Consider the following 14,080-nt stretch of genomic DNA (forward strand, 5'->3'; position numbering starts at 1 on the left):
AGGAGGCACAGCCACAGACGCTGCCATAGCCAAATCTGGCCAAATGAGTGCATGCATGTTGCCTAGTAACCTCAAATGTTCATGTTCAGTAGTTTGAATACCAGATGCAACGGAAAGAAAACATGAGAAAACAAATAGCCTCTGGTCAGCCGGTCTCAACAAAAGATATGAGACACACTGCTGAATGTCTCTGCAGATTAAATGAAAAACCTTATTCAGTGTTCGGTGGTGTCTTTGGTTGGATTTTCAAAGGTAAATTAGGAAAGGAAAAAAAATAAAAAGGGGGGGGGGGGGGGGGGGGGAATCCTAAAACATAATAGAATAGGACAGAATATGGCACAGTCACGAAGCCGTCCTTTGTTGTTTACTTCTTTATGTTTTAAAGTAAAAAAAAAAAAACACCACTTAAATTTGAGATGATTTCAAGATTCTTCCATTCCCTTCCTTGGATATTCTCTCAATAACTCATTCAAAACACTATACTTACAACCATAAGAACATAGTCTGTGCTTACAGCAGTAAACTCATTTGCTTCCCTTAAGAAAAAATAAATCTACAGTAGCTTTGGTGGTATGAATAATATGTAGCTGACGGAGATAGACAGAGCCCCACGGAGACTGAGCATCATAGGGAGGATGATACTCCACTAATGGATATACTGTAGTATCAGACTCATTAGCTGTGAATAGTTGTGTTAACAGTTTGAGTTCTCAACCGGTCTTTTGGGGGGGGGGGGGGGGGGGGGGGGGGGGATCTGACTGACGTCAGATCACGTTTGCAAAGACTTTGTAGCATTTGTTTCTAATCCTCTCAGACAAAGAGATGGAGGAGATTTACCGCTAGAGGACACATGAAAAACAGCGGAGCATCCCGGCAGACAGAACAGCGCAGAAAATCTGTGCTCGTTTCCTCTTTTTGGTAATAAAGCGTACTGTCGTAGAAAATCACCCATCTGGAGGAAGACGAGAAAGAAAACGTGCTCTTTTAAGGTCTGATACTACCAACACTTGACAATACTTACAGACTTGGAGTCTGATAATAAGCCTTTGTATATAAAAAAAAAAAAAAAAAGTTCTGCTACAGCAAAAGTAGCTCATCATTGTATTTCTTGGAAATTATGTAAACCATTGCTCATGGGCGTTAGGAAAGCTTTTTTTCCACCTCAGTGATTTCTATGAGTTGTGTTTGCTTACATGTACGATAACAGTGTCGCAGTTGCAGGAGAGCAAAACAACCATTTCTTCCTTTTGGTCCTTGTGATTTGATGTGGAGAAAGAAAAAAGTAAAAGTCAGGACAATGAGACAAAGCACAAGAGATTTGATGATGAAGCATTAAGAGAAATAGGAAAACACTTTCCGTAGGAGTGAAGTGAAAGAGGCAAATGAAAAACAATAGAAGGCAGTCGATAGACAGAGAGACTCAAATATGGTTGCAGGATGTAACAATACATCGGGGCCGGGCTCAGACGTGGAGTCAGGCCGGAGGGGATTGAAGCGGGGTCAAAGTGACGCCTGCTCTTACACATGCACTCACAAAACCCACGATCCACTGAAAGACAAAGGGAATGCTCTCAGCTCTTTCAGAGCTTGTAAAAAACGAACGTTTCACTGCCACTGCTGTTTATCTGAACTCTGCTGGAATATCCAGAAGCCAGGTTGAGTTCCCTGATATACTGACAGTCTTGTCATTTGGTAACTCTCAGACAAACACCCAAGACAGTTTCATTGGTTTTTTTTCTTTGCTCGCGGATGCTGTCGAGGAAACACTGTCCTTTCCGTGATCTGCAACATCCGTGGCTGAACGAGCCATTTTCAGAGTTTCTGTCAAACTTTAAACAGGAGAAAACAAAGCTTTTAAACTTGTATGCATAATGTTGCTTTATTCGCCAAATAATTGGGATTTGTTTACATTTATTACCTTTTCAGTGCTTTCATCACATATTAAACATACAGGTAAACACAAATAGCAGCATCAGTGTCAGCAAAAGTAAATAATTACATCCACACTGAAGGAAACTCATTTTGCTACTTCCAGAACTATGTTATTTATTTCACATTTGTTTCTACGAGCGGTGAAATACGTTTTTTTTTAACGACTGTCTCTTGTGCACAAAATGTATTAAAGACAAATGATTTTGCGAGGGCTGCATAGAACCACTGCAGAGGTCCCGAAGACTCCACGGCTCCAGAGCGAGCCTCGACCCCACTGTATTGCAATTTATTGGACAAATGACCATATTTGGTATCTTCCATATATTTCTTCCTGTTTCCTTTAAACTAACTACAGGGTGAACAACAATAAGACGTGACATGAAAAATGGCTTATCTGTTTTGGAATGTCACATTATATCAGTGGATGGCAGTGTGCAATAGTGTGTGTTGTAAGAAGGTTGTTGTATATTTTACAGGAAACCAGTGCTAATCTTTTTTGGATAAAACTTCTAAATTTAATTCCAAATACTGAGACGTCATTGTCAAGCTGTAATTGATGCTTAAGGCCACAAGTTATTGAGACATTGGCATTCTTTGTTGTGCTTAAACCCTCCACTGTTATTGGCTTTTGTTTCAATAAATTGTTTGAGATGAGGGGAATCACCATTGCATGCTTCAACTTAAATGTTCCACTTTCATGATATAATGTCACAGGAGCATGAACTTTTTACGTCCACCATAAATTTTACCCGAAAGCCAAATATCCATAACTATGTATGAGTGTGAATGATATTCACACTAATGGAATTTGTGTTTATACAGACAGACTAAAAAAAATACCCACGCAAGAGTAATTTACAAAAAACAGGTATTTCAATAAAATGATTAACCGTTCATAAATATCCATCGCTAAATTGGCTTCACTTATAAAGCACATTTCACATAGAGTAAGTCTCAAAATGGGTGGTACTGTTCGTCACGTCCGTGGCTGCCATGTGAGCGGCTCGTCCTCCACGGTGAGCAACTTCAATGTCTTGCTCAGCTGCACTGAGCAGACCGGGAATTGAACCACAAACCTTTGGGACTCTGTACAGCCCGATCTCCAAACTGAGCCACAGTCACCTCCGACTGTGGAATATGCAGATGTGAAATATGCTCGAAGACACGCTTATCCCGAAATGTGAACGCATCAGTCCATGGTCTGCTGGCTTACCCCGCTGCTAAAGAGGCGGAGAGAAAAAGCTCCCTTGTTCATTTCTGTCGACAACTTTGATACTTGGCAGCAGGCTTCCGGGCAAAAAGGGTTTCAAATGAAAATATGCAGTGGGAAAAAGAGAGCGCAGCGGGAGGACTACAACTGGCAAAGGATTTGATAGCTGTAAAAACAAATTTAATAAAAATGTAGTGTTGGGTGTTGGGAAGCTATACAAAGTTGTTTTACAAGCGTTCATGATGTCAGGGAAAGACTAAAAAAATACAAAACTGCTGACTGAGCCATCGATGGCTTTAAGTTCATAGTATAGTTAATGGCAGATGTCAGGTAAAATCTCAATCCACACAACCAACTATGGCAGCGTTTAACTATTAATATGGCGGGAAAAAGGGTTTTTCCAATTCAGAAATAGAAAAAAAAGACTATACACTTTATTTCTTAGTTTTAGTGTGAAAAATTTACAGAATATTTAAAAAATATTAGCATTTAAAGCACTGCTGTAAAACAATCAATTGCAAGAGTGTGCTGGCTAAATTCTGTTGCACAAGGTCACGTCACTTGTGCAGCCTTCAGAATGTATTTCACAAACTCACCCAACAGTACGGGTTGGATAGAGGTTACTGTAGTTTTGCAAGCAGTTAGCTTTCACTGCTTTTCAATGTTGTATTGTGTCTGCTTGGGTCATCAAGTGAAAGTATTGATCCATCAATCTATCATACTAAAACAGTACAACCAGCACTTAATCATTCAAGTAATTTTTACACTCACAAAGATCAGTTTTGGAAAAACATCTGCAACGAGTGATATAATAACTGCATCTCTCGTTTGCTTTGTAGGTAATTCACATGGTGGTATTTATATTCCTCTTCACAACATTAATTCTGGAAAAGTCAGAGTGCAATTATAAAATAAGGAAGAACCGCAGTGCCCTTGAGAGGTGGCCTGAGGCCAAATTAAACTTGAAAAAATAACCCAGTCTGGTAATCACAGGGGTTTCTTTTACAGGGGAGTGACCTTGCAACTCTGCAAAAAGAAGAGAACGCTATAGTCTTGTGTTGTTACACCTTTCTTTAAATCCTTCGGAGCAAAATTGCAGCGAGCAGACAGAAGTAACACCGTTCCCCTTCTCCCCTCCCTGTACTCCCGCCGCATCACGTCTCTGGAGAGGTGTATCTGTGAGGGTTTGGAGACGGGAGATGAGCCCCTTTGAGAGATTCCGTACTTGAGACTGTAATACCCAGGAGCAGTGGGAGGATATTAGCTTATCTGCGAGAGGGAGACTGAGCGGCGGCGAGAGACGGAAAGAGTGAGAGGGAGTGAGATGGTGAGGGACACAGAAAGAGTGAGCTCCCGACATGCCGGACATACAAAGTCCTCGATCTGTTGTGCGACTCTCTCGTTATCTCAAGAGTGCTTACAACATTACAACGCTGCCAACAAGTTGAGCACCGGCCCGAGTGTTCCCATAATCTCATTATCTTAAACAGGCGATTTAGCAGACATCACTGCATGTGTGTGCGTGTGTGTGTGTGTGTGTGTGTTTGCGTCCAGGGCCATTCAGTAGGCTTAAGCCTCAATGACAAGTTTATGAATGGGAAGTCCAATTCATAGAAGTACTTAATTCCCACTTGGACTCAAAATCATCAACACTGGGAAAACCAGCCATAAACACACAAAGCAGAAACAGCTACACTTGTTGTGAATCTGAATATCCAACTGTCACATAGCGAGAACAACTATAAAAGGGCCTCGACATACCAATCAATAGCGCAAAAAAGAAAGCGGTGACGGAGATGTTCAACATACAAATGTTCGTATGAGAGAAAGTCATGGTTGTACAATAGTGTTTCTAAATGAGACACGGTGTCGGTTTGACACATGCCGGGTCCGAAGAAGATCTAAGCAGCTTTGACACTGTGTCTGTATTTTATTGTTGTGTCTTCTGTTATTTATAGACCCACACACTATTGCCTTTGGGGAAGCCAATAAAGCCACACGACTCAACCCTTAAAAAAAAAAAAAGACCTTTTACAAGCTGCCACTGTTAAAGCTGTAACATGCAAGCACATCCATGGTCGCAATAACACAAACTCACTCTGGAGACACGATCACATGGCACTCTTCTACATTAATAATGGCATCGTTGAAAGACGCATTTCACACACTGTTCCTCTTTGTAAGCGGCCCCACTGATGTGAGAGAGAACATCTATTCTTTCGGTAGAGCGATTATGTTGTAAACTCATTTAAAAGGTTGCTCAATAGTAAAACTGTGCAAAAGACTCACAGCGCTTTAATTGTTCTGATTTCCCTACATCCCCAGGCATTTTCAGGGAAGTCCCGAGGCGACCCTGAACCCCATCACAAACTTTGTGTTTATCATTGAAGAACTGGATGAGTAGGTTTGATCAGGTGTTAAGTTACTGTTGGCTGCAAAATAAACCAAAAGGAAATTATAGTGGCTGTTTCCAATGAAGACACAATGCTCCCCCCACACACACGCCTTACCGAGGTGAGGCGGGAGGGACAGAGAGCTTGTCTTACCCTGTCAGCACTCTTTTTCTGCTATCATCAGGTTTAAAACACTGACAAGAAAAGAAAATCACCTTCGAAAAGGTGTGTGCAGGTACAGTATGTGTGTGTGATCCCCATGCATATGCTGAGACTACACATTTTTCAATCTATGGGAAAAAAAAATAATTAAAAGTTTAACACACACATTCACACATGCACAACTGTATACAGTTCACTTCATGAATATGTGATTTAATTCCCACTCTGCGCATTAAAAGACACCCTGCAGATCAGAAGTCGATCTGAATGCTGCTGGGGAAGAAAAGAAATCGTGCAGATTTGCCTACCTCATCATAAGTGTAGCGATAGTCTGCCTTCTTTGATTTCAGATCCCACAGGACTACGATCCCAGACTCGAATCCAATTATGAGCTGGAGAGGAAGAGCGACAGGCAGTCGGTGAGATAGGCAGGAGAGATGACAGACAGGGGATAGAATAGACCCCATGATGGGCAGAAAGAGAAGTAATACAGTTGACATTCACCCACAGCATGAAAAGAAGTCAGGTGTAAGCAGGCTACAGAAAGCTGAGGGAGAAAACTGCCCACCCTGATTCACAGCAGAGGATAACAGAAAATCAAACGGCGTTGTCTTTTATTCTGAGAAAATATTTATAGAAATATCACCTCCGACTCTCGGCTGAAATACTTTCAGATTTGCATATGCATGCAATGGAAATAGGAATCTGAAGCATGTAGACTGCAAGAATAGGGCTGAATTCAAGCTTTATGTTCTCAACTGTACGCACACACAAAGAAAAGTTGAGAGGAACACAAACTACAAAAAGTAAGAAAAGATTAGCAAAAGAGGCAAAACCCCGCATGCTTCGTTCTGCTGCTCATCCTACAAATGCATGCTAACTTACAAATGTGGCAGTATATGAAATGGAAATAAACAGCTTTTCTAATAGTCTAGAGTGTAGTGCCAAGAAACATCACAAAAAAAGAAAACAACAACCCTCACACAATCTGTCTTTTATGACTTCGTGAGTGTGTTGGGTATTTCTTAGTGGGAAAAGCTTGATATCATAAATATTTAAAATGTATTTCAGGGCGTTGATAATCAAGGAATGCATGAACACTGAGTCATTATGTCCTTAAAAACCATTTCAGAGCTACTTTTTTCAGATTTCGCGGTGCTTAAATTGATGCTTTTTTTCTGTTTTAACAAAACTTCTCTTCTTGATTTTGTTCCTCCTGCCACCTACTATGCATATACAGATGCATATTCTTCCTTTTCGTGAAATCAGCTTGCTTTTGCATCCGTGTGTATGTTTCTGAAAGAAAAAAAAAAAAAAGATAACTGGTGATCTTTACCTTTCCCTCATCCATAGGATTATCACTTATGTGGACAACTGGTCCAGGGTGAGCCTTAGAGGACCTACCGAAGGAGAAAGACAGAGACAAACAAGGAGTGTTTTTTTTTTTTTTTTCTCTTTAAGCCATCAACACACAAGTTAAACACCACATGAGAACATGGCGTGATGTACACAGTGAAGAGATTTAAGAGAAGTGTTTAAACCTGCAGAAGGAGTCCTGCAGGGAGGACGGAGCTGCCAATCACTCCAAGGCTCTAAAAGGCTGCTCACAAATTTAAGCCCACTGAAGGTAGTGATGGATGGCTCCGCGAGGACAGGCAGCCCCCAGTGGCAATGTTTGCCGGGGTGTGTTGGTGTGTGCGCGTCCATTTGCATGTCAGAGGAGAAGACGGCACAAAATGCTCGACTGCCCCCCGCCTCTCTCTCCCCCTCCTGTCTGCGCTTTACCCTCCAGACAGCCTTATGTCAAACCTCCTCTCTGTGTGCCACGTGGCTGCAGAATTTACCTAACCTGCCATGCCTTGAAGAGATGATGTGGGCTGAGCAATGCCAGGGAAGGTCACAGCTGAAAAAGAGTGACTGTTAAGAGCCTGAAACGTAACCCTGGTGCTGTGGAGCAAGGTCAGGGTTCCCTGACAAGGAGAAGAAGGGAAACGAGCAACCGAATGTAAGTAATGCAAAAACCAGGCGAGGCAAAGTCCTTGCTTTAACACGGACTGGGTTTTTATTCATCCTTTAATCTGACAGCAAAGGGCAGGGCGCGCTGCTGCTAATATGAACCTATGAAAAGTGCCACATGCTTCAATGAGAACATGTTTGGGGTGAAAATCAATTAGCAGGGGATGACTGTTGTTCATTTTAGCTCTGCATATACATAATATATCTGTGATTATGAGCAAAGGGACAGATACACAACTGTGTGTGTGTGTGTGTGTGTGCGTGCGTGCGTGCGTGCGTGCGTGCGTGCGTGCGTGCGTGCGTGCGTGCGTGCGTGCGTGCGTGCGTGCGTGCGTGCGTGTGTGTGCGCGCGCGTGCAGTTAGTGGGCAGGCAGTCAGTCAGTCGTCTCTATATTTAGCCTGTTAGTGCTGGAGCCTTATTACCTAAGCTGTGCTGCAGCCGGAGCTGTTGATTTATCTAATCCCCCCCTTCACTGTCTGTCTCTCAGCTAACCACACTATAGCCCGCACATTTGCATGTCAGCACAATTAAGACACATCTCAAACATTTGCCCAATCCATAAACAACACCATAACAAACAATTACTTCCATCTTGTATTACAAAAATCAACTCCTTTGTTGGACCCTCCTTTAGTCCCCCATGAGATTTCTTGCGTTGTATGTGTATTGCTCTCTGCATTACCCCGACTCAGTAAGAATTCGATTCAATGAAACCCTTTGCTGTAAAAGAAACATATTTGGAGAGCCCACAAATACACACTCAGGTTCGGAGATAAAGGAATCTCCATGGCAACAGAGGATGGCCAGAGGAGCACAGACCCAAAAACCATCCATACTGGTGGTTGGTCACCGCTGAGTGACTGTTAACATGCACTGTGAAAATATGCTTATTGTGCACTATTGTGTACACATTTGTATGCATATTTGTTGTTTAGATGTGTTTGTGCGATTATAGTGTAATTTTAATAAACAATAATAAATGATGCTATCTTTTGTGTCTTTATTAATGGCAAGAACTGATATCGATAGCTTCAATCATGTTAGAAGCTACGAGCAGAATCTACCTCAAAATAGATATTCTGTCTGTCTGTCGGCCTCAGTGCAGATGCACCTGCCTCTCCTCTTTCATTTACTCACAAAATTATGATATGAACTCAAAAAAAAACAAGGAAAGCAATCTGAATCTGTGTGTAAGTATAAAATCCTCTATGTTTATTCAGCTTCCTCTTCACCTGTTCGAGGGGTTGGCTGTGTACATAATAGATACACGCACATCTGTAACGTGGAGTCCTGAACATCTGGTGTCGTCGTGGGTGACAATCTCTGAGGAAGCAGAGGTGCAGTCACCATGACCAACACGGCTATGAACAGCCCGTCTGCAGCCTGCCCATACTGTATGTGGCTTCACTTCACCTCAACAAACTGTTTATTGGGTGTTTGGGATGATTTTGAACATGTATGATTCTCCATAAAGACTGCTATACATTACATTTTTAGCAGGAAATTATAATTTACATGGTAGTCCAGGCCTCAGCTTGTTGACAACCAAATTTAGAGGGAAAAATATGACACAAAAGTCAGTTTATGATGGCATGTCATGTGACTAAAGGTGCTTTCACTCCTGTTCGTGACGGCCAGTGTGTGCATTTGGTGACCAACGGAAATTTGATGCATTCCAGTTATTGTGGTTCCCATTCACACCGATTTTCTTTCCCGTTCTGGTCCAAACACCACACCAACTGGCGGAGCCTCATGTTTCAGTGACTACTGAGCATGACAACATGGTGAGTGCCATGTTTTCATGAATACAGAGCATCGCGACACATTGAGCCTCGTGCTTACGCCGCTCAATATTAGAAGTTAACAACGGCAACAGGGTAACATTAGTTTTCAGTGGGACTGGTCACCTCCTTCAATGCTAAAGGTGGAAATTACAATGAAGCCAGGCTGCGGTTTGAGAAAAAACAAATATGTTGATGCGCTGCTGTTATCAGCAGAAGCCTTCTTTCACACAACATTTCGGAGTACGCAAAGCAATCGGCGTGCACCATTGTGCCGCTGCTTTAACAGCGCACTCGTACTGCTCCGCAGTGCGACAGGAGTCTCACTGAGATCACCTCTTCAGGCTGGTCTCAGTGTGGCTGCGAGTGTTGTGATCGCACCTCCCCGAAGTCAGTCCCAAAACTCAACTACGTCCGCATAAAAACAGCTGCTGTGAAAGCACGTTAAACATCGCTGGCAAGTGTCCATGTTGTTGAAAGTTTATCGGCTATTTTATGTTTTCAGGCACGTTGAACGCTTTCTGGCGACGTCGTCGACATACTTATGTCGATGTCGTAGAAACAAAATATAAGGGCAGCACTTGGTCTTTACAGAAGTGTTCCATTCACACGGTGCTGCAGTGCTCGGCCAGCACTTTTCAGGAAAAAAAAAAACAAAGAAAAAAAAAAAGGGTGAACGGGGCTCTTTTGTTAGTGACATTTAGAATTGACTTTTAAAGATCGCTAACCTCCTAACCATCATGTTTTGCGTATGTGTGCTGTATCTATGTAATGTGTTCTTCCTCTATGTATAAGTTACAAGGAGCTCGAGTTTACCCTGGCCAGGCCACTGGTACAATATGCGATCGATACAGACAGACTTCAATTTTTGTCAAACAATCATTGTTTATGTATTTTAAGCAGTTTGAACGAACAAGAAAGAAAATATAACCTGCCCATGATGGTTCAGAGAGAAAAGGGCAGTATGCAATGCCAACAACTGAATGTTGGAGTGCAGTAATCTTTTCCTTGAGTACAGTGGTACTAGCTGCAGACCACACATGCAAGTATGCCAGGAGCAGGAATATTGAAATTCAAGCAAGTATTTACAATAGCTTCAGGGTCCAGGAATGGAGGGAGTAGGAGAACATAAATGTGGACAGAACAAGAGACGCCTCGGGTCAGCATGTCCACGTGAACTATGTGTCATCGTAAGCTGTTAACATTTGCCCCTCCTGTCTCACTTCTGATTGCCTCTCCTAAGCCATGTGACCATGGAGTGGAATCAAATTAACCACACACATAGAAGCACACAAAAACTCTGCCAAATACATGCATACATCTACATCTTTCTTCATAGTGCAGAGTGCATACATGCAGAAACATTGTGCATCATGTCAACAAACAGACTCACATGTGGCCTGGGTGCACTGGCCCTCATGCCTGTAGCACTGACTGAACTATGGTGCCATGCAGTTGGTCTAAGATATGTGTTTATCTAATAGGCCAGTACAGTTTCCAGTACAGTCGCCTGGGAACAGAGGTGTGTGAGTCACAGAGGCACATAGAGCACTGGGCCACACCGAGCCCGGGGCCACTGGCACAGCAACAGCAGCCTGTTTCCAAATAGCAGGGCCCGAGGGATTACGACCCCACTATGATCCCAGCCTCATAACAAGGGTTGTAATAGGTCGGAGGTGGGCTAGGCATGGTTTGAAACCAATAGAGCACGTTAATTACAGATTCTCTAAGCCCAAATTTCTTTTCTTGTTGAGAAGATAAAAATACTTAAAATGAATTCAAAATGTAATCAGTATTATTAAAAACAAATTCAGATTATATATATTTTAGTTGTGGCTGTAAGTCCAGTTCCAACAGAAGCTTTTCAGTATGACCAGAAACCCTGCACACACATCACAGCTGGCACCAAGACACAAGGAGAGCCACAAAAAGAGAATCACCCCTCTGATCTGCATCAAAGTGAAACCACAGACACGTTCACACACAGATAGATAAGCAGACCCACTGCAGGCGTAACATATGATAGAGAACTGAGTCCTGGTACTACTGCCGTCATCTAAAACATAATGTCGCTCAGAATGGCGGAGTAGGTGATTGAGACCTGAATCAGAAGAAAGAGAAAAACAGTGTACTTTAACTAAATGTGGGGAGCCGCAGTTTGGACAGCAAGACCAACATGTTTTATGGTCCCCAAGAAAAAAAGCCATAGAAAACTGGATATGTGACGGTAGCTAAGCAGAATTTATTTTTGCGGGAAGCGAAGATATAGACGGTTTTGGTCAGTTTATGTTGAATTGTTATGGCCACTGCACGGAAAAAATACTTTGAGTTATTATTCATGTGTGCTCCACATTGGTTGCCAGGTCGCCTTGTGTCCTCGTTAAGTTCGTGTCTTACCTGTTTCACCCCTTCCTGTTTTATTTGGACACTAATCTGTTTCGTCTCCATCTCAGTGCTCTTGTCTTCCCGTGTCTCTTCCCTCAGTGTGCATTATTCTCGCTAATGTGATTCCCCCTCCCAGTGCACATAAACCTTCTTTCCTGATGTTTCTGAGCCAGATCGTTTTAGTACCCTCGTGCCTAAACACCCCGCCTTCTCCTTGTATTTTCTCGTGACTTCCTCGTGTTTTTGGACTCATTCGTGTTTCCCTTTCTGGATACCTTCATTGATTTCTGTTGAACCCGTTTTGAAATTAAAGTTTCAAACGTTACACTCTGTGTCGGAGTCTGCACTTGGGTTCTGCCGGTGATCCATGACTGTGGTAACAGTCTCACTTAAGGAGTCTCGGATGGTTCATTTTGAGCCATATTCATTTTTGCAACAGTGACATAAAGTTCACCAGATTGACATGTTTTGTTCCACATCATGTGATGTCTGTGCAAAGGCCAATCGGCAGGTTGTTCTTCCGCTGGCATGGTATCGGGGATATCCACCACCTTTATACTGTACTTCTGCAAACGTCTTTAACTTTTCAAACGGGATATTTAACAGGTACAATTTACAATATTATCATTGTAAAACTAAGAGAGGTTGATTAAGGAGAGGAAGCATGTGTACAAAATTAAACTCATAAAAGATGAGCATTGCTGACGTGATGTTCAGTTGTTAAGAAATGTTTGGGCAGGCACATATCATGTTTGGGTACTTTTCCAAAATCAATGTAAAATTAAAACAAGCAGATGCTAAATTCTGGACTGGTCTAAAGAAAATATGCCCTTTTAGTGGCACTCTATGGAAATGATTGTCGAAAACTGAAATAAAATGTTGGGGTGAAGGAGTGTGGAAAATCGAGTTAGGAAATGGGGAGTGTCCTTTATTCAAAAGATCTCATACTTATATTCTTATCTAATCTATGTCTTATCATTATCTCTCTATATCGCTCTCTTTTGCCCTTCTGCCTTTAATTGGAAACCTTTTCCATCCACATCTCAATTCTGATTCATCCCATCTTCAGCTATTCCCTCTGTTACCTGCATTTATCCCTCTGCCACCACTCCGTCCCTCCCCTCCCTCACTCTTCATCTCTGCATGTCCTTTCCCCCGGGCGAAAAGCCCGTCTCATCCATCCTGTTCCTCTCCCCTCTGTCATACACTCTCCCTCCGTCTCTCCTCTTCTCTCTCCCACCACACTCACTCTCGCCTCTTCCTCCCTGCAGCCCTGTCGACGAGACGTCTGTGTGTACCATACACTGATCTCGGCAGACACCTGTTCCACCCTCCCCCTCTGACACACACACACACACACACACACACACACACACACACACACACACACACACACACACACACACACACACACACACACACACACACACACACACACACACACACACACACACACACACACACACACACACACACACACACACACACACACACACACACACACACACACACACACACACACACACACACACACACACACACACACACACACACACACACACACACACACACACAAAAGGGGATGAGGGGGAAAGCGTGAAGCAAAACGCTCCAGTGAATAATTTAAGTCGGTACAGCAGGGAACCAAAATGGAGCCTGTCAAGCTGACAGAGCCATTCAAACAGCGAAGAGACAGGTCGCTCAGTACCTGGAATCTGATACTGCGCCCGGAACTGACTTGACTAATGACTCTTCTTTAGCTCACACGCAAAGTACAATAACCTTTTGTAAAGTAAAATTCCCGATCACACGGGAGACCCCAAGAGCTGTCAAAAAACCCCAAAACAAAACAACGCTATCTTCAGTGTCAGTATTTCACAAATTAGTCTCCAAAAAAAACAAAGTGCACTCACAGTTCAATGGCTTTGTTCCACATGATGACGTAGCCTGAGAGGGTGAAGGACTCCACGTTGACAATGTGGATGTTCCCTCGTTCTGTGCCGATGTACAACCATTTACTCTGGAAGGGCAGGTGGCAGAAAGTTATTCTGTGGAAAGAGTGAGAGAAGACGATTCTGAAAAGTCGTTATGGGGAGTCGAACGTGAAACAGAGGACAACTGAAAGGTGGACGAACTGGGAAGAAAGACAGATATTCGCATGACAGAATGCTCCTGAAAATGTCTCAGAAAACGAATTATG

At 42.8% G+C, this 14,080-nt stretch overlaps 1 protein-coding gene across 1 annotated transcript in view; it reads right to left on the reverse strand.

Annotated features, from left to right (window-relative positions):
- stxbp5a (syntaxin binding protein 5a (tomosyn)) overlaps positions 1 to 14,080 on the reverse strand; it is an 88,018-nt gene that overhangs the window by 27,973 nt on the left and 45,965 nt on the right. Inside the window, exons 5-7 of the mRNA XM_080491232.1 lie at positions 13,794 to 13,928; positions 7,034 to 7,097; positions 6,006 to 6,089 (exon numbers count right to left, since the gene is read on the reverse strand). Of these exons, the coding sequence (XP_080347358.1) occupies positions 6,006 to 6,089; positions 7,034 to 7,097; positions 13,794 to 13,928 (283 nt within the window). The remainder of the gene's footprint in view (positions 1 to 6,005; positions 6,090 to 7,033; positions 7,098 to 13,793; positions 13,929 to 14,080) is intronic.

The sequence above is a fragment of the Lipophrys pholis genome (genome assembly GCF_963383615.2).
Source record: "Lipophrys pholis genome assembly, chromosome: 21".
NCBI lineage: Eukaryota > Metazoa > Chordata > Actinopteri > Blenniiformes > Blenniidae > Lipophrys > Lipophrys pholis.